Genomic DNA, 25910 nt, shown 5'->3' on the forward strand with positions numbered 1-25910 from the left:
CTACAGGGATTAATCTGAAAGATATGTTCAAATACAAAGGGAGAGTCATGTGAGGGAAGAATTCCACCTGAGAATTTTGTACAATGTAATTGTCCTGAATATTTCTATCTATTCATTTTTTTTCTTTTCCTTTTGTTTTTAACACAGAACCATTTAGGTCTTTTTTTGCACCCTGTTCTCTTAGGAGTTTTGTCTTTGCCCTTCTGCTTAAAAAAAAAAAAAAAATCTACAGAAGCACCTGGGTGGCTCAGTGGGTTAAGCATCCGACTTTGGCTCAGGTCATGATCTCAAGGTTCCTGAGTTCAAGCCCTTCGTCAGGCTCTGTGCTAACAGCTCAGAGCCTGGAGCCTGCTTCGGATTTTGTCTCCCTCTCTCTCTGCCCCTCCCCCCACTCGCACTCTGTCTGTCTGTCTCTCTTTCTCAAAAATAAATAAACATAAAAAATTAAAAAAAAAAAGAAATGTCTACAATAATTAAGCTGACTGCAGAAGAAAATTTCTACTCCATTTCAGCAAAGTAATGTTGAAAATCATTCATTCTCAGTGAAAAATTATCTTTAGGTGAATATAAAAGATAAATGAACCCTAATTATAAGCAATTAAAACATTAGATACTATTTCTTAACATGAACCAGAAGAGTTGAGTTTACTACTAAATAAATATAGATGCATCCATATTTAAAGGAAAAAAAATACATAGGAATGGTAACTTAGAAAACACATATTGGGGTGGCTCTTCTCTTATAAGAGAAATTTATTTATCCAAATAATTCACTACAGGGTGCCAACACTAAGCCTTTCTTAGTGTATTCCAAATTTACAAACATTGATTCATGTGCAAATTTCTGAAACACATCTCTTGCCTAAAGTCAATTGCATATTTTTATTGCTTTAAATTTTAATACAGCTATTTCTAGATTTCTATATTAAAACAAAAATTCTGTGATATTCAAGAAGTGGCTATTTACCTAAATGTGAAATATTTTAACAAATCAAATGTGATCTCTATATATTTGGAAAAAGTGCCTTCGTTGTAAAAATACTAGCAACTAAACTCAAAAGCTTTTATATTGATATAAGTAAATATATTTTCTTCAAAGGCAATCTTGACTGCCAATAGCAAAATATTAGTATTAGATATGTTATCTTTGATAAATATTATTATTCTGGACCATCTTACAAAAAGTAGCTTGATCTGAAGCATTTTAATAGCTTAAAGGAAGAATGAAAATGTAGCGAAGGAGAAATCAATAAAACATGGAGCCTCTTATCCCATATTGATTCTTGTAATCCAGCAACCATTAAATACTTGAGAGATAAACCCCTTTTAAGATGGCATGTTTATATTTTGAAGATCAAATACCTTAATTTTGCTCATGGGTTTCCCAAAACACAATCATGCACAATATAGAATGTAAGCTTTCGGTGGCCATGTTTCCTATTGCAGATGTTCTTAAACTGAGCATCTTAAATGCACATCGTGAGTGGAGTCACCCGCAAGCAATTATTTCTTGCAGTGCTGGCATACATAACCACATTTAAACAGTACTACAAATTATGAAAACAAATCTAGAATATCAAAGTTGGTAAATAATAGAATTAGAAAAAATATTTTAATATTCACATAATTTAAAATAGAATTCTATCCAGAATATCACTTTTGCCTTTCTATAAAAATTCTTGGTGTTTCAACTGGATAAAGTATTACAAATTCTAGCTTGTCCCAAACCTGTCAACTCTTTCCTTAATGACTATTATTACAATGGAAATAGAGAACTATTATGGCATTTTGCTTTCAAATTTTTTGCACTTTTTTCCCCTAATACTACAAATTCAGACCTGATATTGTGCCAAAAAAGAAAGTCTCTTTAAAATTCTCATTAGCAGATAATCAATTTCAAACCTGTAGTGACTAAATATTAAACATATTATTAATTAGATTCAGAGCCTTCACTTTTTTTAAAGACAACAGAAAATACCCATTTTTTTCCTCTTGTAAAATGACAATTAATCTAGTTTTCTAAATGTTGTATTCACTGTGTTTTAATACGAATTCTTAATATGCATTGTGTCCTTAAAATATGCCAGACACTGTTCTAAGTGCTACATATATATTACCACCTCTAGTCTCAGATGCAATGCTATGAGCTTGGTGTTATTTCTATCCTCAGTTTGCAGTTGGGCAAACTGAGGTGTGGAGTTGTCAAATGACTTTCGACAAGTCTGACAGTGGGTAGGTTGATGGAGTCAGAAAATCTGATTCTAGAAACTGTGGTTTTGATAGGCACATAGGGAAGCAAGAGGATTTTAATTAAAAAAAAATATTTACATGTATATATGGACTTTTTTCTTTAAGATAGTATAGATACTCTTCTTTTGAATACATGATGCAGCCAGTCCTTTGTGTCAGTCATGACCTTTGTAATGAGCAGTCCCCACTATTTCCACTTGTTCAGAGCCAATAATGTAAACCTCTCATATTACATATGATAAGCCTTTTGCCATGTGTTCACAAACACCACGTGATTTGATTTACAACGATTTCATGAGGTGGCTAGACGATATTGTCTTCCTTTTGACAGCTAAAGGAAGGCTCAGAGACATGAAGTGACTTGAACAATATCATATAGCTCATCTTGGACTCTTTTACCAGAGAACTTGGCAGCTGGCATTCTAAAATGAACCATCTCATGCTGTTGGGGCCTCTGGTTACTGTGGGAGAGACTGCCTCACAGCTTCACCATCTGGGCCCTAATATGCCTAGGGTCCACACCCCTGGGACTAAGTAACAAACCCAGGTTCAACTTTGATGTTCTCCATTTGAATAAACATTTCTTGCCTTTTTCTAGACTGTCTTGCTCCCATGAAGTGAATTCCATCCTGCCTACCCAGTGTTTCTGTTAGGGATAAGCCATTCATAAGACTTGGTCCTTCTGCACAGCATAGTACTCACATGTCATCTTATTTTATTTTATTTTATTTTATTAATTCTGTATACACAACCCTGCTTCTTTTTCCTCACACCATAAAAGAGTTTCCCAACACATCTTATTTTGCACTTCCCCACATTTTAAAGTTTCATTTCTTTTTCTCTTCATCATTTCAATGAAACTAATGTCATGTAATAAGTTAACAGTAAAGTTTACTCTGAGCAGAGATCCAAATATGTATATATTATGAGTAGATATCATGAGTAGATATAGATACATAACTATGTGTGTATATGTGTGTGCGCATATATGTATATATACATATATATATACACATATGTATGGATATCCCATTGAGACAGTCTTAGTTTTAACTGCTATTCTATTAATCTCCCTGAAAGCAGTTTTGTGACATTTTTGTGATACCCTTTGGAAGCACAGAAGAAGCCTAATGGTGTGAATTCCAGAATAATACAGAACTTGTCCTGCATCCTGGCATCCCTATTTATTAGATGGAAGATATTGGAAAAATACATAATTTTTCTAAGCCCCAAATTCCCCTCCCAGTCCACCCACAGATGGAATAATAATAATCCTGGGATTTGGAATAGTTGTGAGGAGCCAATAAGATAATTCTTGTGGAGTAGTTAACATAGCATCAGGTTTTTTGAACAGTTCATTAATTTCTATTAAATGAAGATAATCACTACCCATCTCATAACAATAGGTACACTTTGCTTCACCATTTACAGTGTATTGAGTAAGCAATTTGGTACATTGACTAATTTAGTTCTTACAGTAACTCCATAAGTAGGTACCATTATTAATTATACTTATTTTACAAATGAGGAAATGAAGACAGAGAAATTAGCATCACAGAGCTTATAATAACTACAGACAGGATTTGAAACCGGGTAGCATAGTTTTAGAAACTGTAATTTTAATTATTGTGTCCCATTCTTTGGCATGACCTTATAATTAAAAATATGTGAAAATCCATTATATGTTAGATGTGTAAAAGTAGATGCTCAATTTTTGACTCATTGAGAAAATTTCTTTCTACCACAGTCATTGTAAAAATCTGGAGCTATGTATAACTTTCAGGAAAACTGCTCCTGGCAGGTACTACCAAGAGGTACTTTGACATAATCTTCCTGGAGGTCACTGGTGGAAAATAATGTTTATACAGTCAACTATTGCCACACACCTTCTAGGATGCTTGGTGCTCAGTAGACTTCATAAAGCTTACATACTATTACCATCTGAGGAATATTCTGGTAAATTCGTGTCAGTACTTTTAGGTGAATGTAAGATACCATAATCATCTTTTTGCCAGTATATTCTGTTGATAGATTATTTGGGGAGAATGATGCAATATTAGACCCTAATTAGATGTTTGTAGATTAAGCAATGGAAGACTGGGTCAATTCTGTAAGTTCAGTGGAAATAGTTGTCATATGTGTATATTAGACATTAGTACATCTTAAATACAATTTAATCTCGCATTTAGATAATTCAGTGATAATTATCATTATTATTATAGTGTCTTTATAAATTAGACACTATACTAGGTATTTCATATCCATGATCTTGAATCCTTTTGATAGTCCTGGTAGATGGATATTGTCCAAGTTTACATTTAAAGAAACTGAATACTACAGAGGCTAAGAAAGTTACAAAAATCACACAGCTAGTAGACAGCTGAGTGGGAACAACCTAATTCCAAAGTCCTTTTTCTTGGGGCACCTGGTTGGCTCAGTCGGTTGAGCATCTGACTTCACTCAGGTCATGTTCTCGCGGTCTGTGAGCCTGAGCCCTGCATTGAGCTCTGTGCTGACAGCTCAGAGCTGACAGCTCAGATTCTGTGTCTCCCTTTCTGTCTGACCCTCCCCCTCTCATGCTCTGTCTCTCTCTCTGTCAAAAATAAATAAAACACTAAAGTCCTTTTTCTTTAGCATATATTATAATGGGAGACATATGTGTGAGTGTAGGGGTGTGTGTGCATAGGCACACAGGTGCATATGTGTTAAGCATTTGATTTGAGACAATAAATAAAAGAAACATGGAGGGCAAACAAAAATTTAACTGTACTTCTCTGCATTAAGCCCTTTAGTAGGCACTTTGAATTATATCATAACAATATTGAGGATGGGGTGGGACTGTGTTCCTAAGATGTTCTGGACTTAAAAAAAAATGTCCAGGATTACACCACTAGCACATGAAAGAGCCACTATCCAAACCTGTGTGTGTGTATACACAATTATATGCGTGTGTGTGTATATATATTTATGTATCTGTTTCCAAACCCATTAGAACACAGTCACAATACCACGTACTTTTTTTTTTTAATGTTTATTTATTTTTGAGAGAGAGAGGGAGAGAACACGAGCAGGGGAGAGAGGCCGTAGAGACAGAGGATCTGAAGCAGGCTCTGTGCTGACAGCAGAGGGCCCTATGTGGAGCTCAAAATCACAAACCATGAGATCATAACTTGAGCCAAAGTTGGACGCTTAACCACCTGAGCCACCCAGGTGCCTCTCAAGTAGTATTAATATATATTTTAGGAAATGTATTAGAGTCACAGACTACTAGGTTTGAAAATGTCTTTGAAAGTAATCCAGAGGGGATATTAAAATGCTAACATTGCCTAGTTAGAAGGGATATCAGTCGATAGCACTGTAGGTGGGTGATGGGAGCCCCTGCAATACCAAACATTAACCCTTTAGTTTCTTAATTATGCTACAGTTAGGGGATCTGAGGAATGGTTTGAGCTAAAGCATCTTAGGTGCTAGAGTACAGGGACTTCAAGAGTTCTGGACAGTAGTCATTTAGCCTGTACAGAGCATTTCACTATTTCATTGGCCTGTGGGCCATACATCCCCTAGCTATTGTTTTTCTTCTAAGTCAAGTGGATTATTTTTTTTCACACTTTATTCATTCTACACATCACTCAGTTTAATAATACTGGGAAATTGTACCTCTTAACTGATTTTACTTATTTGGTTTAAACTCTATGATCTTTGTCCTTCCAAATCTGTTGGTTTGTTTTAATTTGTTTTTGTTTTTTTTTTTCCTTTTAAAGAAAGGAAAATATTTCTATAAATATTTATTTTTGTTTAAAGTTTGACCTCATTGACATCTAAATAAATGTTGGTTGGAGGAGTACTAAAGGCTTCATAGTTGTAATAATGGTCTGCCTGTTGATTTGTGGTTTATTTAAAAGGTATCTATGCTACATCCAATACCTCAACACCCAATTTTTTTTTTCCTTTTCTCTGCTTATCTTTTATTGCCGTGTGACTTACTATAAAGAAGTGATAAGAAACCTGAGATCTAGACTGAGCTCTGCTTTTAATTAGTTTTGAGGCTTGTGCATAATCAGTTAATGGTTGTTTGTTTGTTTGTTTGAGGACTTGTTAAATGAGAGAGTTTGGTAGTCAGTAGAGTCCTTTCCAGCGTTAGCATCCTATGATCTGGGCATATAATTACTAGATTCACAAGTGGGTTATATATATATATCTATATCTATCTATCTATCTATCTATCTATCTATCTATCTATCTATCTCAAATGTAAGCTTATCATTTATTGTATCAGGCAAGAGGGAGCACAGGATTGTGTCCCCAAAAGACTCCTGATTGCATGGTAAGAGAGAATCAATCCATGTCTAATGGAATGCATGAGGTGGAAAGAGTGAAATAGCTTCACTGAGGACAAGAGATATTTAGCCAGGAGGGACATGTGTGAGACTAGAAATTGTCAAGAAGTCACTTCAGGGGAACATACACTCACAGTTAATCTACCTCTTTTGGGACCTCAACAGTAGAGGTCTTGTCTTTACTGACTTATTTCCCAGTGAGCACCACTCAGAAAATAGATCTTAAAAATCACTGGCTCAACTGGGTGTTGTATGTAAGTGATGAATCGTGCAAATCTACTCCCGAAGCCAAGAACACACTGTATATGCTGTGTGTTAGCTAACCTGACAATAAATTATATTAAAAGAGAAGAGAAGAGAAGAGAAGAGAAGAGAAGAGAAGAGAAGAGAAGAGAAGAGAAGAGAAGAAGGAAGAAGAAAGAAGGAAGAAGGAAGAAGGAAGAAGGGAGGGAACAGAGGGTTAGCAAAAATACTAGTAAATATGTGAAAACTAAGAAAAAAAATTACTGTCTCAATTTATTTATTTCACTTATGGAGATAAAATTTAGTAATGTCCAGGAATTAAGGTATTTTCACAGTCAGGTCTTGCTGAGCAATATAGAACTATCTCTAGTTGGTATCCTGGAGACAACAGTTCAGGCCAAACCATACAATAGTACCCCTTTTTTTTCAATGTGAAAACAAATTTTACATGGGATATTAGAGGAGATTCCCTATGCTCATCATCCTTCTTTCCTCCTCTGTGTTGAGTTGATTAGAACTTTAAGGAATCAACTCTATGAGACAAAACACACAAGATGTGAATGTGAGATCATTTTTGTGCAACAATGACAAGACTCACAATGGAAAAAGATGTATTTTGGTTTTTTTTCTCACATATTTACCTTTGTGTGTGTTTATGACAGAACATTTAAGCTGTACTCCTGAGCAAATTTCAATTATACAATATAGTGTTATCAACTATGGTAACCATGTTAAGAATTTCAGACTTTACCTATTTTATAACTGAAAGTTTTTACCTTTCACTCTAAACGTCTTCCTATTTCACCCACTCCCCAGCCCCTGACAATCATTTTTCTACTATTTCCATGAATTTGACTTTTATTTCCTTATTTGTAACTCTTTTTAGATTCCACATATAAGTGATACCATGCAGTATTTGTTTGTTAGTTTGTTTTTCTATCTAGCTTATTTCACTTAGCATAATGCCCTCCAGGTATATCCGTGTTACTAAAAATGAAAGAACTTTAAGTTTGAATAGTATTCCGTTGTGTATATATACTCCACATTTTCTTTATCCATTCATCTGCCTATGGACAGTTAGGTTTTTCCATACCTTGGCTATTGTGAACAATGCTGCTGTGAACATGGGGAGTGCAAATATCTCTTAGAGGTAATGATTTCATCTCCTTTGGTTATATAGCCAGAGTGGGACTGCTAAATCTATCGTAGTTCAATTTTTAACTTCTTGAGAAATCTCCATACTGTTTTCCACACCAGTTTACATCCGTATGAACAGTGTACAGGGGTTTCCTTTCCTCCACGTTCTTGCCAGCATTTATTTCTTATCTTTTGATAACACATTCTAACAGAGGTGAGATGATAATCTCATTAGGGTTTTGATTTGCACTTCCCTCATGAGTATGGATGTTGGGCACCTTTTCATGTACCAATTGGTCATATAGAGGTCTTCTTTGGGGAAAAAAATATGCCTATTCAGGTTCTGAATTTTTTCATTGGGTTGTTTGAGGTTTTTTGTGTTGTGTTTGTTTGTATGTTGGTGTGTGTGTGTGTGTGTGTGTGTGCGCGCGCGTGTACGTGTGTTGTTTTTGTTTTTGATATGGAGTTGTATGAATTTATTGTATATTTTAGGTATTAACTCCTCATTGGATATGTGGTTTGAAACTGTTTCCTCCTGTTCCATAGTTTGCCTTTTCATTTTGTTGATGGTTTCTGTGGTGTGTAGGAGTTTTTCAGTTTAATGTAGTCCCTTTATTTTTGTTTTTGTTGCCTTTGCTTTTGGTATCAAAGCCAAAAAAAATATTACCAGGGCCAGTGTCAAGGAGCTCACTTGTTACTAGGTTGTTTTCTAGGAGTTTTATGATTTCATGTGTTACATTCAAGTCTTTAATACATTTTGAGATTACTTTTTGTACGGGGGTCTAGTTTCATTCTTTTACATGTGGCTGTTCAGTTTCCTCAGCACCATTATTGAAGAGACTATCCTTTCCCTATTTTATATTCTTGGCTTCTTTGTTGAAAATTGATTGACCATATGCTTAGGTATATTTGTTGATCTGTGTGTCTGCTTTTTATACCAATATCATACTGACTTGATTACTATAGCTTTGTAATACAGTTTAAAATGAGGAAGTGAGATGCCTCCAGCTTTGTTGTTTTCTCTCAGTATTGCTTGGGCTATTTGTGTGTTCTGTGGTTTCATACAAATTTTAGGATTGTTGGCTCTATTTCTGTAAAAAGCACCCGTGGAATTTTAAGAGAGATTGCATTGCATCTGTAGATCACTTTGAATAGTATAGACATTTTAACATTATTATTCTTTCAATTTATGAACATGGAATATCTTTTCACCTATTTATGTCCTCTTCAGTTTCTTTCATTAGTGTCTTATAGTTTTCAGTGTACAGATCTTTTGCCTTCTTAGTTAAATTTATTACTAAATATCTTACTTAACCTTTTTGATTCTATTGTGATTGAGATTTTTTTCTTAATGTTTTTTTTTTTTTACATTTCATTGTTATAAAAACACCACTGATTTTTGTGTGCTGATTTTTTTCTCCTACAACTTTACTGAACTTGTCTATTAGTTCTATTAGTACTTAGGTGGAGTCTTTAGGACTTTCTAGATATTTCATGTCACCTGGAAATAGAGGTGATGTTACTTCTTTCTTACCAATTTGGATACACCTCATATCTTTTTCTTGCCTAATTGTTTTGAATAAGACTTCTAGTACTATGTTGAATAAAAGTGGTAAGAATGGGCATCATTGTCAGCATTTTCCCATTAGATATGACTTTAGCTGTGCACTTATTATATATGACCTTTATTATCTGTTGAGATACATTTCCTGTATATACAATTTGTTCAGTTTTTATCGTGAATAGATGTGTTTTGTCACATGCTTTTTCTGCATCTATTGAGATGATCGTATGATTTTTTTAGCCTTCATTTTGTTAACATGATATGTCATATTAATTGATTTGCTGATGTTGAATCATCCTTGCATCCCACTCCATCATGATATATGAGCCTATGAATGTTTTGTTGTATCTGGTTTGCTAATATTTTGTTGAGTATTTTTGCATCTATGTTCATCAGGGATATTGACCTGTAATTTTCTTTTCTTGTAGTGTGCTCATCTAGCTTTGCTCTCAGGGTAATGCTGGTCACATAAAATGAGTTTGGGGGAAGACTCTTCAGTTTGGGGGAAGACTTTGAGAAATGTTGGTATTAGTTCTTTTTTAAATGTTTGGCAGAATTCAGAAAAGATGTGTTTTGGAAAGCAGTGGAATGAAGAGATAAAATCTGGAAAGAATAAGGAGAGTCTTAAGGTTTATTCTGGGGCATTTAGTCTAAAATAATAAGAAAGAAGGAGATAGTAAAAACTTTTAAACAAAGTGGTGAAACAATGAAAGTGGTCTTCAATGAACAGTAATCTGAACTGCATTTAAAAAAAAAATTTGAAATGACTTGTTTCCATTTTGAATAAAAAAATCTTTCTGCTCATGAATTTCTAAAACATCAAAATGAGTGTTAAACTATATTTAGTTTTCATCTGTCTTGTTACAGCTATTTTAAAATTCACAGTACAAGTTTTTTGTATACGCTTTTGAGTTCCTGTTCCCTTGGAATGCTTGCAATTTTAGTCTTAGAAGGAGTTGAATGTGTATACATTTTAGCTGGTGGTGATTAAATCTTTTTCTTTTGGGTTTGCCACTATTATTATGTACAACTTCAAAAACCTATGGTATACAAAATGGCTTGGAGACAGTCTAGAGTCTAGATGACAGTGGGAACAGCTATGAGACTACTGCAAGAATTCAGGCACGTGACCATGATGGCTACAGACAAGGCCAATAATAGAGAGCTTTGGGACAGTGTGACAAGAATACAATTTCTATTGGAAAATTGATGAAATGTGGGTAAGACCAGAGGGAGGAAGAGGAAATGGTTAATGACTATCTCCAGGCTTAAAGTTTGGAAGCAGAGGGAAGTTATAAGTCTGAAAGCAAAACCTGTATGGGAGATACAGCTGGCCTTGAGGTGGACCTTGTGGGTATTCCTATTGTAGTGAGAAGGGGGTGAGATATCCAAGTAGAAATCACTTAAAGAATATCTGCCTTTGTATGAATATTAGAATAGTTATGATATGTTAATTCTCATTATGTTAATTCTTAGGCAACATAAATTTAACTTTAAATACATATTTAATAGAAAACTTTAAAAATATTCATAGAGGTGCCTGGGTGGCTCAGTCAGTTAAGCCAGATCATGACCTCACCATTTGTGAGTTCGAGTCCAGCTCTCAGTGCAGACACTGGTTGGGATCCTTTCTCTCCCTCTTGCTCTGTCCATGCCCACCTCTTTCTCTCTCAAAATAAATAGATAAACTGAAAAAAATAAAAATACTCATAAAATTTTAGGTGTGCTGGAATCTTAGATTTTCCTTTTTGGTGATATTCATTTTATTTGCAAGCAGAAAATAGAGAATTATAGACTCCTTTTCCATCGTCTGATTTCTTCTAATGAAACTCCTTTCATCTCATAAGAACATAATGTAGATCTCTATGTAAGATATTCTCTGCCATATTATTTGGAGTGACTTTGCCTGTTTCTGATTTTCTGTTGAAGATTCAGATAAGCCAGAATTTGTCAGTGTGTGCTTAAACCCTTTAAATGGCTTTCCTTATTGCTTTTAGGGTTAAGACAAAAATCCTCTGGCTGGAGGAGGTGTGTGCTCATCCTCATCTGCCACTACTCTCTGCTCCCCATTGCCAGCCACACTGACCTCCAGGCTTCCTCTCATTTTAGGGCCTTTCTGGCTGGAATCTTCTTTCCACCCTACCTACTCATCCCCAGCCTCTTGGCTTCCTTCGTACTGAGCCAACCTTCAGTCCTCAGGCCACATTGCACTTATTCAGTGAAGACATCCTAGGCTCAGCTAGGTCACTTTGTATAACCCCTCATAACACTAAGATTCTTTTCCTTAACACAGTCTGTGAGTATATGTTTATGTGTGTGATTATTTGACGAATGTCTCTTTCTCTGACAAAATTAATTTTCATGAGGGCTAGGGTCTTGCCTGTTTTGCTCACCATGTATCCTGAGGACCTAGCATAACATATATTTGGAAAGCCTGGATGAGTAAATACTGGAAGCCATGTGAAGGCGTTTGGGCTATTAATGCCATCCCAATCCTCAAGCCTTGCTCAGAGAGCTCTGGGCATCTGTGGCACTTGTGTCCTCACCATACTTAGGTACATCTTTGGATAATGTGTGGAAAACCAGGTCAGTGGAGAGTATATCTTCACAAAGTACTACGGTTATACAACATACAGCCACATTACTCCAGATGAGAAGGGAGCATTATTCTGACATTCTTCATGCTATAAAATACTGCATGTGCATTTTTTAAAAATCAAACAAATATAATGTAAAAAAAATAATAAACTTGTGCAAATTTGGTGATGCTCAGATTGTTAGCCTAGTTAAATTTCTTTTTATCTACTTAAAAAAAATTTCCCCAGACCCTATCACTTTTGTTCTAGACAAGATTTCTTCTGACTTCAAAGTATTGTAACAAAGGTAATTTTATGAAAAAACAACTTGTTTTTCTTATAAATATGAATGAGTTCTTCTCAATGTACTGGATCCATGATTTCTCTTTCCCTTTTTCCTGGCCTTAACATTAACTTTTCTTTTCCCCAAAAGTCATGTTTTAAGCTGTGCTCTGCCTCTGAAGAACTGTCTGAGGGAATGTATTTTTTGTACATGTAGGTGTTTTCTCCTAACGCAAAAATAAAACACAGAGCATGTCTGCTACTTTTATAACCTTGTAACCTGGTCCTTTCCATAGCATACTTGAACCACTAGACTAGCCTAAACGGGCAGATTTCCTAAAAGATACTCAAACATCATACATGGCATAGTAGTGCCACCAAAATTTTCACAGGTATGGATTCTTTAGAAACTGAATTCTCCCAAAGTTTGCTTCCAATACCTTATCACAGAAGTTTGCTTTCCATTTTTATTTTATCATAATGCATATTTATGATATTGTATAAGAATGCTGTATTTTAATTGAAAAATTAAAAAGTTATTTTAGCTATGATTTCTTTATATATTCATATAACTGATAGCTTAAGAAGTATAATAACCTTTAATAAATAACAGTAACATCAAATTAATGAGTATTATTCCAAATCAGTTTATCTCATTCATTTCTATATTCTCAAGAGTTATGTATCATAGTTATATAAAATCCACTAAATTTCAATAGGAAAAATGTACTGCCTTTGCAATGACACCAACTGTTGTGATGTCTGATTTCTTTAAGTCATTGTATTTTAATGTTTATCAATTTAGAAAAATTCAAATACAGTAACATACTGCTCTTTTTATTTATAAAGTACTGAATTCTGGCATTGTCTTCCATAAAGAGCAGATATAATTAGATTTTTACATCTTTGATTCTAGTTTTATAAAGACTATGAACATTCCTGAAAAGATTTAAACTGCTTCCAATTGTCCCAGAATAAGTGGCAACATTTTTTTTTCTCTTCTTTTCTTTTTTTTTTTTTTTTTTCCTTTTGGCAAGCCCAAAGCAATTTAAGAAAGTACACTCTCGGTGGGAGAGCAGGAGAGCAAGCAGGTTCCTGGAGGTGGACCAGGCCCTGGGTTGTTTTGGGATTGGATATTTGTTGCTTCTCTCTGGGCTGGGAGAAGCAACGACTTGTAGTGGGGTGGTCTCTAATGGGGGCTGCTTCCAATCATCTGGGGAATTCCTCCCACAGGCTGGGAGGGGGAGATGTGAAACCTACCAGGTTTGTAGTGAAACAGTAAAGGAGACTTTCTCCCTAGGAACAGCTGTGTCTGCAATGCTAATATATTCTTTTTTTTTTTTTTTATGTTTATTTATCTTTGAGAGAGAGAGAGAGAAACAGAGCATAAGCAGGGGAGGGGCAGAGAGAGAGAAGGAGAGAGACACACAGAATCTGAAGCAGGCTCCAGGCTCTGAACTGTCAGCACAGAGCCCCACGTGGACTTGAACCCAGGAACCTTGAGATCATGACCTGAGCCAAAATCCAAGCTCAACTGCTCTAAACACTGAGCCATCCAGGTGCCCCTGCAATGCAAATATATTCTAATGAGTCTAGGAGTTAGCCTGGGGTGGAAGAGGACAGTAAGTGTTCTGCACAAGTGACTCTGGGTCTGTCAGACCCAAGATCATGGAAGTCACAAGGTTAGAATGTTGTGCCCCTGGGTGTTTAATGTGTGGCTTACTTATCACCATCCCTGCCTCCAACTCCTGTCTCTATTATTTCCCCGTCAAGGACTTGGGACTCTGCCTCTGGGTATGCCTTCTACTGCTTATATCTAGCTGCTACCTAACATCTTGTCTTTTTAATGATGGCCATTTTACCAGGTGTGAGGTGATATCTCAGTGTGATTTTGATTTACATTTCCCTGATGATTCGTGATCTTTTTATGTATCAATTGGCTATTTGTAGGTCTTATTTAGAAAAATATCTTTTCAAGCCCTCTGCCCATTTTCAATCAGATTATTGGTTTTTGTTTGTTTTGTTTTGTTTTGTTTGCAGCCTTGAGTTGTATGAGTTCCTTTTATAGTTTGGATATTAAATTCTTATCAGATATATAATTTCCAAATAAATTGCAACATTCTTCAATTTCCCCATTCTGTGGAAATAGCCTTAGGAATTCCATGGAGTCAGTTTACCTCAAAATCTGGTGGGGAAAGAATAGAGCAAGGTCGTTAGCCAGGGCTCTCCATCTATCACAATTGTATTCACAGGAGCCTGGAGCTCTAAATAATCCTAAAATTTTCAAAGACTCCTTCTCTTAAGAAGGACACATTTCTCATAGCCAGCCTTCTAACTCAGGAGCTAATAATACCCTCAACCTGCTTGCCTTTTGCAGATATGTGTGACACAAAGTACAGATAATTTCTGCTAAATTGAACCCATAATGAAGGAATTTATAATCAGTTCTAATGTATTTGAGACCTAAAGTATATTAGCCCTTCATCAAAGAGAATGATAAAAAGCAGCATTAATATGGGTGGATAGTAATTATTTCAGAGCCTCATAATTATTCTCCAGTTAACTACAGAGAAATGCTGATATTTTCATTCCTTTTTTTAAAAAATAAAAAGCACTGTGGTCAGATCCTAAAATGTAAGACTGTATCATAAGTCCTTTGTAAAGGCCAGTACTTTGAATTATGCTTATACTAATGGCAAAGGAACTATTTTGGATTTAAATGAGTTGAAAGTTCATGGTTAGGAGTTCCCTTTACCTTCCTAGTCCTGTTGTTTCACCACTGAATCTATTTATTGCCTATAGGAGATATAAAATATAGTAATTACTCTCACTCCCTTTCAAAATGACATGAGGTCCACTTTCCTATTAACTCTAATGAGAGTTATGTGTGCATTCCTCAAGGAGGACAGATCCGATAGAGTTTCAAGGTAAAATAAATCACTTCTCCAGGTTGTAGAGGACTCATTCGCTTTATATTTTGATGCTTTAAGATACCCATTTAAACTGCTGGTATTGAAAATACACTGTTTGTAGTTTAAAAGAAGCATAAGCAGTGGTTGGATTGTTGTTAATGATTGCTATGTATTTTCGTTGAAGGATAAATGTTTTAACCTTCTGGGGAAATCATGTTGATCAATTTATAGGAGCATGTGGTCTCTGAAATGTGGTTGTCTAATTTTCCTAAAACAATTAATGACAACTACCTTTTACTGTATTTTCTTTCAACTAAAAAAAAATTAACATCAGTAATTATACCAAATTATGTCAATTTAGAGAAAAGAAAAAATGAACCAGTGTTGCTGATATCCTAAAAAGAAGATAGTTTAAGGCAACAGACTGTTTTCCTTCTAGCCTTAGTATAAGGAATCTTGAGATCATGTAGGGATCTGTTTCTGTAATCCACAGTATATGTTTACTTGAGGCTTCCTCGGGGAAAGCAAGGTTGAGTTTTTTTATTTTGCGTTCCTGGACACTCTCAGATACTTGTTCTCTGTGCCTTTAAGCATATGAGATAAAGGAACTCTATTTTTTTTTGTTTTTTTCTTATAATCATTTTTGCCAAAAACTGTTATCAGCCCTCTTCTTCCCAGGGAACCTTTAGAAAATCAGATGTGTAAACAATTATTGATGTTAAGAAAACCCAGTTATGCTGGAATTATGAAATTACTGCTGGAACGCATAGTGTGGTAACAATTTGATATCCTATGATAATAAGATTTTATTTAGTATTCAGTAAGTGAAATTCTTTAGTTGGGAGAACTTGACTTACTCTTTCTCTACAATAATGATGTCACCATCTACTTATGATGCTGAAGCAGTATCTATATCTGTTTTTAACTCTTTAGATTTACTACAGTAAAAGATGTTCCATACAGTGCATGTATGTAATCATTATTCTGCATCAGTTAAGAGGCATGCAGCTTCCTGAGTAGAGAAGGTGATAATAAATAATGAAACAAAAAAGGTGGTTCAACCATTTCATCCATGAAAAAGTCATCTCATTGTATATGCAGTATCATTTCCACTGATTCCCTACTTATGCAGACCCAGAGTCAGTTAGCAACTGAGAAAACTGAGAACTCTGTCCCACATGCAAACAAGTGGGAGATCAGGTTTTAATGAAGGTTCTCTTAATATTGCATCTTATGCAGACCTAAGAACCAGCAGTTCTGTGTGTGTGCAAAGTATGTAAAACTGGCTGTAGAAGCTGAATGATTTCCTGAAGAAGTCATGTAAATTTCCTGGGGTACCCTAGGACGCTTCGCCTGAATTATCCAAAAGAGGCCTGCACAAAATGAAGACAGTGACTTAATTTAATTGTTACAGGTTTTACATGTGTATCCAAATGTTAGTGAATTGATGATTCAGCAAAAAAATTTTTTTGAGCTCGTATTAGTGGTTTCTTAATAGAGTCAAGAATTAAGCAAATTAAGGGGCGCCTGGGTGGCTCAGTCGGTAAGCGTCCGACTTCAGCTCAGGTCATGATCTCACGGTTCGTGAGTTCAAGCCCTGCGTTGGGCTCTATGCTGACAGCTCAGAGCCTGGAGCCTGTTTCAGATTCTGTGTCTCCCTCTCTCTCTGCCCCTCCCCTGCTCCCATTCTGTCTCTTGCTCTCTCAAAAATAAATAAACAGTAAAAAAATTAAAAAAAAAAGAATTAAGCAAATTAAGTAGTTTGGCAAAAATTGGAAAGTAGATAGTGGTTTTGGCAGCAATAAATAATGACCATTGCACTTAATCTGTGTTGTTAACCAGTAAATAAAACTATAACTTCTATATAGCATCTTTGAAAATAGAAATGCAAGAAATCATAATTGTTGAAGTCTGTTCATTTACTGCTTAAGGTAGCTAAAGAAAAATAAAAAGTTTGAAAACATAATTTTATGAGCCTAACATTTTGTGTGATGTTTTAAAATTGGGACTATTTCAAATAAAGTTTTTGATATAGTAATTTTTAAATTTAAATTAAAAAAACCTCTATTTTTCAGAAAAATAGCATCAATGTTACATGGACTTCCAATAACATTGAGGGTATTTTTTCCACTAAACAGGGTCCTATTAAAGAAACGTAGATTTCTGTGAACTTATAGCTGAGTGTCAATTAACATAGACTTGTTTTCATCCAGGTTTTCTCTTAATGGAATGATTGCTTGCAAGAGTGACTATAAAAGCGTATCACTTAATTTATTGTGTACCCCTTCTCCGTATTTGGAATGACCTTGAAACCATGACCTTACAATTGAGTAGTCAATGGGTCCCTTCAGTTACATCGTTAATTTCTTCATTTACAATTTTGGATTTTACCACTTACTACTATTTTTCAGGGATGTTTCTCTGAGCTGATGAAACAACTGGATTATCTCTCTCTCTCTCTCTCTTTTTTTTTTTTTTTTCTTCCATTTTCTGGGATGGTGTTTTTCATTCTTTGAGGGTTGTGATAATAGGTATGGTTTGAATTACAAACATAATGCACAGTAATCGCTGAAAAGACTCAGAAATCTTTCTCGAAATGTTTAACAATCTTTCCGTATGAAGTGTGCTTACAGTTAATGCCTGCTTCTTTTCTATTTATATTATTGAAATCAATACATGACTTTCAGTCCTTTTTCCCCCTTCCTTTTTCTATGACTCTTATTTTATGCATGACAAAATTCTCTTGCTTTTTGCTGTGTTTGGCTGTCTTTTAACTTGAGTGTCCTGTGTTTGTAATGATTGCTTTTTGCATGAGGATTATGAAATGTCATACAAATTAAATGGTTGTGGAAACAAAAAGAAATGTGGGGCTTCACTTGCTTTTTCATTGTGCTGAATATGTCAATAATGTGACACTTAAAATTACTTTCACATGGCCTTTGGCTTCCCCTTTGGTGTGCTTCTTTATTTTAGCAAATTAGTATTGTTAAGTATAATAAAACGTTTATTAAACATTCACAGTGTTTTAATGCAATTATTATCCTAAAAGATGATTCCATTATAAATAACTCTACTGGACATGAAATTGCACAAGGGCACAATTCTGTTATATTACTAAATTGCTTATGAAATATAAGGCCTGACTCTGTAACTTCCTTAATAACTAAACACTAACTTCTAATGATAGTAGCTTTCTCTACAGAGTGATGAGATTATCTGTTCATATTTTTGTGCAGGCTGCAAATGTCTTAAATCCACAGCTAATATTTAATTAAAACAAATGGGGAAATATTTGTTTTATGACAAGTAATTTTAAAAAGTCACAGTTTCGAAAAATGTATGATATAAAAATGTGTAAAATCCAAGTGTTAACGCTGTTATAAGAAAAAACAGGAGAAAAAAAAAAAGAAAAAAAAACACCGTAAAAATGTTCATATCTCTGTTTTCCCTAATGTTATTATATTGTCCCAAATTAAAGACGAGTTTGGCCTACTTTATTGTTGTCACCAATTCAAATTAGAAAAGACACTGAATAAATTAAGTTCTTTCAGCTAAAACTGTTTACTTTTTTATATGCAGTAGATATTAAAAAAAAATAATTTCCTTTGCTGCTTATGACTTGAGTTTCAAACCATAATGTATTTTTTATGCTGGATATATTCACAAACCAAATCTTTTATAAGATATTTTGGGGAAAGGGATTCTTTTTTTTTTTTTTTTTTCCTTAAACAAAATAGATAATCACTTTGACGTAACCAATTCCCTGCTCTTTTTGGAAATACCCTTGAGAATTTTAGTATTTACATTTATTTTTTCCCCCTCAGTCTTGTTTATTCTTGAATTGTCTTTTTTTTTTTTCCCTCCATTTCTCCGTTCTCAATCCTAGGTCCCCTTACAAAGAAACAGACAGATGATTTAGGTGATAATGACGGTGCGGAAGATGAAGGTATTTTTTTCCACCAAATCTATTTGCATGACAACGGCCTCAATCACTTTTTCCACCCCTTTCTATTTTTTTACTTGTCTTTTTTTGAAGAGTTGTTTTTAATTCCCGTTTTTGATGTGTTTTGTCTTCTTGCTTGTTGTTACATATAAATACACATTTTTAATTTTTTTTCAAAATGAATGTTAAGTTTTACATTTTGATGCCAACCATTGAAATGTTTTAGAAAGAGGGGCATTTTTTTTTTTTTTGTTTTCTTGAACTGACTTTTGATATGTTTCATCCCATGTTTTGACTGAAATTTGTCCATATTCTTTGAACTAACAATCTCTCCCCTGTAGTCTCTTTGTACCCATTTTGCATGTTTTCTAATATATGTAAACATTTTACCCAATATCAAAATGTGTTTCATTTTTACATATGATATTTGTTTAAAAAGAACCCCATACCCAATAAAATGAAGGAAAACTAAAGTGTTTCTTGAGCAATATAATTTAGATGACAAAAATACTGTTTTCTGTTGATTTGCTTAAATATTATGTAAATAAATTTAATTGTATAGATAAAGGTATTCAGCCTATTTAGATAATTTCTAGACCGGCAACTGGAAATGTTCTGATTTTCAAAGTGTTGCCAGCTATAAGCAGTAAAATATTTCCTACTTTGCTAATATCAAAATTGTTTTCTCTTTCTAACTTTCTTACGATGTACAATCTGATATACTCTATAAATGTAAGTACTTGCTGGATTGATTTGACATTTCTTCTGCCACTGTGTCCCTTTATCTGGTGTTAGGTGGAGTGTCCACTGATATTTTCAGTTCACCTTCATTCCAATTAGGACTTTTTTTTTTTTTAATGCTACCCTAGTTATGATTCTCAGAGAAGTGACTAATGTAATCCCAGGCTTAAAAGTAACTCCCAGAACCCTAGAAATTAAATTTCATAAAAATATTAATAATATGGGAGAATGGTTTTTCAAAAGAAAATAAATCCACAAGCAGACCAGCAGAAATACTATCTCCATGAGTTACAACTATGAATGAATGCATCCTTACTAAACAATTTGAATTATTTTCGTTGACATATATATTTAATAAACTACCTCATAGTAGAAAATTGAAGGTGAAGTATTGAAAGCTTAAAAATATTATTGTGTTTTCATATTTTTATAACATTCAAGAAATATTTTGATTAAATGAAATTGATGACCTTTGATTAAAAATATGTTTACCCTGAACCCCAACAGTGGATTCAAGATTAAACACAAAGCCGTCATTAATATTTGAAATAAATCACTAAAACTGTCCAAGAGTTATCACTTTGAATGCTAAATTGCTAAGAATAAACTTATAATGTCAAAATGCAAATTTTGATTTTTAAAAACACTGTTGGAAATCTGAAGTTTTTAAACATTCAACACATTTATTGACTTTGTTCTCACAGCTAAGAAGGCTGCTTCCACTTAGGGGCTTTGAGATTTGTTGAGAAAATTCTTAACTTTGAAAATTCTTAACTCTTAGACATTTGTTATCTAAAATAATACTTAAATATAAAGGACTTCTTAGTGTGTAGACTTGTAAACTCCAAATTATCTGAAAGTACTTACAAGGTCAGTACACATAGTTTTCCTATTTAAAAAAGTATTTTGATTGCTGACTTAATGTACTTCTTTTCTTTTGGTAAAATGTATCAAGTAAGACATTTACATGTTTACAAAAGATACCTCTGAGCCACCATAGTGAGCTAAGCCCTGTAAATGTGAATCTATTTTATAGACCTATTTTGAAGCACATTTAACATTTTTAAATAGCCATTAAAAATGTACTAAACTCCTGTTTAAATTGGCAGATTAAGTACTGAGCCAGTTAGTCACAAGAGTTATCAAATCAATAAATATTTTTAAATGCTCAAAAGTGTAGAATGTAAGAGCAGTCAATTCAAGTTGAGTCTATTCCTCTGTGCTGTCGTTTTGGGTAATTGTTTAGAAGACAAGAAAGATAAATCAATTTCTTTTAGGATTAAAAAAAAACTTTGTAGAAAAGTCTGAGCATCTTCTATTCAATTCCTTTTACAATTATTTTGTAGATGTGAGTGTGAATAAAAATCAAGGCCAACTTTCACATTTAATTTGTTCCAAATGTTAAATCAACATCACTAGACATAAAGCAAACAAATATAAACTACTTGATAAATTATTCCTTTTACTTTAGTCAAAAGTCTAGTTACCCATTCTCCATTACTCCCTGATAACCCAAATCCTTTACTAGATTTCAAGGTTCCTATGACAGCCACCACATTCAGAGGCTACCAGAGCCATTGACTGGGGTGTGCCCCTCATTCACTTAAACTAACCCAAATCATGCTTCTCAGTGGAGCATGATTATAATTTCCTATTCTCCTTTGTGTCTTTACCGTTATTCTTTTGCTAATTTTAGGCCAGACACAATTGTATCACTTTTCATTTGTGTTTTATAATACCTCAAAAAACTACATATTTCATAGACTATTTCCATGGTTCCAAAAAGACTAATCTGAAGTGATAAAAGTGGGTCAAAGCAACACCCGAGATTTCTACCAACTTATTTTGGGAATTTAAGAGATGTTTAAATGTTTTTAATTGTGCTAAGAATACCTTGATATTAATATTTCAGTATTCAAATGCAATTTTATATTCTACACAGAGCCTTTTAAAAATTGCTCTTGTAGATTTTTATACACTTTTAAACTAAGAATTATATTCAGTCAACACTTCTGTATTCTTTTGCTGGTTTGGAATGAAGTTGGTAACTGAGGTTGGTAAATTCAGTAAAGAGGGGCACAAAAAATATCTTGAAATATCTTTAAATGTATCAGAGAAAAATTTAATTGCGGCACTACCCCACATTTTAAAAACTTTTAAATGCCAAAACCTCTAAATTATGGGCAATTAAAAACTTCATGAGTTTTTTTTTAAGAAAAAGGAAACCGCTAAACTTGTTTAAGGAGTTATGTGACTAATAAATATTCATTAAGACCATTAAGGAGAGTAGTGATTTCCAAACCCTGGTTGCCAGACACAAATAAATCCCCATTAATTGCTCTAGAATTATTGGCACTTGCCACGTTGGCTTAAACTTTTTATCAGAAAGGTAAAATAGCTACTAAAATTTAAAATCGAGATATTTACTTAGATTCCAAGTTTATTAATTTTTTTAACTTGAAACACTTAAATACTTTCTTACCATAAAAAATAACCTTCCGTGTAGTATTTCCCCCTTACCATCCTACTCTTTTCAGAGATTTAGATGTTTGGTAAAGCCTTAAAAAATGCATATAATGGAAAATATAAATATGCGTTATGAACATTGGTCTTTTCACTGTACCTGAACTAGTGCTTAAGGCTCTGAGAACGGTTTTGATTTTAGTAAAGTCAGTAGCAGCTGTTTAGGCAAAGTCAGAAATTTTAGGTGAAATTCACCTTATTTATAAAGAAAAATATTAGACACGTTTTAGAAGGATGACTTAGCTCTAATAAATTCATTAGCAATTACTAAAGGACATCTAATACATTTGCATGAAAGACATAATGGCTCCCCAAAATTTTATTATTAAAAGAATGGCATTAGCAAATAGTATTCAATAGTAAGCTATCTGATATATTAGTCTCACTTATAAAGATTCTGTATAAAAAAACAAAGGAAATATAAATACAATTTAAGCTATTTATATTTATCATTATATTATTATGCTATTTAAACTATTTACGACTTACATTTGCATCAAAAAGACTGTATACTATGAAGAAAATAAAGTCTAGGGTAGACCTCTGTATAAACACTATCATAGAATACCAATTGTTCTGTAATAGAAATATGGCATCTTTCCAAGCTATCAGTAATTTTAAGGGGTGTTACATACAGTAATTTTACTTATTTTATTAATTAATACCCCATATAGAATTAGCTTCAGGATTACTTCAAACAAAAAGAAATACTGTTCAGAACATAGAATTCAAATTTCATGTACCTTTCTGGAAAAGAGCTTAACATATTAAGTTCTTAGACAAGGCTGAAATCTTTGAGAAGTTTGAAAAGACAAAATGGAAATGAGAATGGGCCCAAACTATCAGTAATTCTTTCCAGTCTGATTTTCAAAGAAAAATAAAGAGACACCACTCAAAAGGCTCCTAGGATGTACTGTCATATTTTCAGTGTTTCCTGACAATGTCCACTTCATTCTGTTATTAAGTATAAAATGTGGCATGTCTTCTCAATGTGTGCCTGTATTGTTTTCCAGGTGAACAGAATGGTTCTACCAAGATTTCATTACTGTTCACAGTTGGTGCTTTGTAATTCTATGTAATTTTAATTAAAGAAGAATTCTGAAACAGCCTCCCTCTGTGCTACCTACAAGCATACAATTAGCAGAGTACAGTGTCTGCTGTGAACAGTCAGTTAATGATTTCAGTTTAATAATTTATTATTGCTTCTTCAGTGCCAGCCATACTAGAAAAATAAGCTAAAACTGTATGTAGCAAACAGGCATTTAAAAATGGAGGATAGTTTCAAAATTTCCAAAGGATTGTTTTCTCTGTGTAAGCCTAACATCTCCACAAGCCCTCAAATCTTTACAAATGAGGGAATACCATTTTCCCTCCCAAGGATTTAAGGAGAAAATAAATTTAGATTTTTCTTCGAAATGAACTGTGTCTAGTGGATAGTTTCTATGTCAAAGTATCCTCCTTACCACTTAAAAGTAAGACATTCTTCTCAAGTACGCCCTTGGGAGTGGTGGGCTTATGGTAAATTCATATGCTAGTATTAAGTCAAATTTAAAATAGTCTTTTTAAAAAGTCTCTAAATTCTGCAATGAGCTTATTTCCCCAATTTGAAAATCTGGACAAATGAGTTGAATTGCAATTCCTGATCCTAAAAGGAATTTTTCATTTAAGAAAATCACTTTGTTATTACAGTAGAAAAATGGGCACATTTATATTAGTCATCCTTTTCACAGGAAATGTAAAGCAGCACCTAAATAATCATCAGATTTTTCAATGAGTTGGTATTATATTAGCCATTCTGAAAGCAGAAACCTCAACTGCAAAGATAGGAAATTTAAGTTTGACCAAAAAATGTCAAAGGCAAAGGAACAAAACTATAATTTTAAATGACACTTCTAATATTGGCATTAACAAGAAGATAATACACTTGATCTAATTTTGTTTCAATTGTAAGTAGAAGAGATAATGAGCTATTATAGAATAGTAATGTTTTATATATGTATGTATGTGAATGTTCATAATCATATAAATACATATATAATATTTTAATATATAATAGTTAACACCGTGTTTGCCAATACAAAGTTAAGCATGTATTTCTCTAGAGATTAGGGCATTTTTAATATCTATTAAAATTATCTTATGGTTCCCTTATATATCATTTCTTACTGAAATCCTTACTGAAAACTACAAAATTTGGGAATAGTATCTTAGAAAAGCAAACACAGTTGATTAAAACTCAGAGCTGTAGAAATCATTTTAACATCATCTTAAATTTTGCACTTGACACCTGGACTTAAGTATATTCTGTTTCATGTCTACAAGACAAAATCAGAGAGCCAAAGTGGGATTAAGAAGAGTACAATATTACACAAAGAGGTGAAAAGTATAATTTAGTCTGTTTTCTTCTTCCAAAGGGTAGAGTAGGTGAATTGGGCAGATAACACAGACTTAACTAAAAAATATCATTTAAGTGACAGTCCCCTAAGTGCAACAACAAAAATACAGACGTTATTACCCAAACATTCATTTGCCAGTTAATACTTGAGTCGTGAAATGAAACTTCCTGCAACCTATAACACAGTGTTATAATTATGTTCACAAGTTAGAGCATAAATTATTCAATATAATCATTATGCATTTAATAAAATCCTTATAGTAAATAAGAAATGAAAAAACAGAGTGTTTTATTCACAGTAGCAGTGATAACATTGTCTTTAGTATATGGTTCATAAATTCCATATGAGGTCGAGAACATTAAAAAAAATTAGTTCTAAGAACTATTATCATTCTTTCTTTTTGTTCTGCTGTCACTTTAGAAATCAATCAAAAAGCACCTATTTTCAATTTGTCCAAGTTTTGAAATTCAGATTATAGTTTTTAACGGAATTTTATCAGAAAACAGTGGATATCTATTGCTCTCCTTTACAATAGCTCATTATATGAGTTGCTGAAGAAACACTTTAACAAAACAGCAGTTTAAATAACTATATTAAAATCATACTCTTTCGTCCCTAAAATGGAAAATTTATTCTCTGTTTCATGATGTGTGTTTTTTGAGGATAAGAACAATTGCCAACCATTTGTTTTTCAGATATTCGGGACAGTGGGGGTCCCAAACCAGTGATGGTGTATATCCATGGAGGCTCATATATGGAAGGTACTGGAAATTTATATGATGGGAGTGTCTTGGCAAGTTATGGCAATGTGATCGTCATCACAGTCAACTATCGACTTGGGGTACTTGGTAAGAAGTCTCTTCTTTTCTTTTCACCATTAATCCATGAAGTATGTGATAGTTTTGCTTTTGACTCATTTTGTTTTGCTTTGCTTTGTTTCGCTCATTGTTCTATGCTTGTTGATTTTGTTTGAACCAAATTTTTTGATATTTTTAATAAATTCTGT

General features: G+C 33.6%; 1 protein-coding gene across 10 annotated transcripts in view; it reads left to right on the plus strand.

The window, feature by feature from the left end:
• NLGN1 (neuroligin 1) overlaps nt 1-25910 on the plus strand; it is an 847062-nt gene that overhangs the window by 358686 nt on the left and 462466 nt on the right. For 7 of the 10 annotated variants that reach the window (XM_040480780.1, XM_040480779.1, XM_040480778.1 and 4 more), the window contains 2 exons: nt 19188-19247; nt 25600-25752. In XM_040480780.1, coding sequence (XP_040336714.1) covers nt 19188-19247; nt 25600-25752 — 213 coding nt within the window. The remainder of the gene's footprint in view (nt 1-19187; nt 19248-25599; nt 25753-25910) is intronic. The other 3 variants (XM_040480783.1, XM_040480786.1, XM_040480787.1) reach the window with 1 other exon arrangement.

This window comes from Herpailurus yagouaroundi, unplaced genomic scaffold, assembly GCF_014898765.1.
Source record: "Herpailurus yagouaroundi ecotype Mexico unplaced genomic scaffold, PumYag 159, whole genome shotgun sequence".
NCBI classification, from domain to species: Eukaryota; Metazoa; Chordata; class Mammalia; order Carnivora; family Felidae; genus Herpailurus; species Herpailurus yagouaroundi.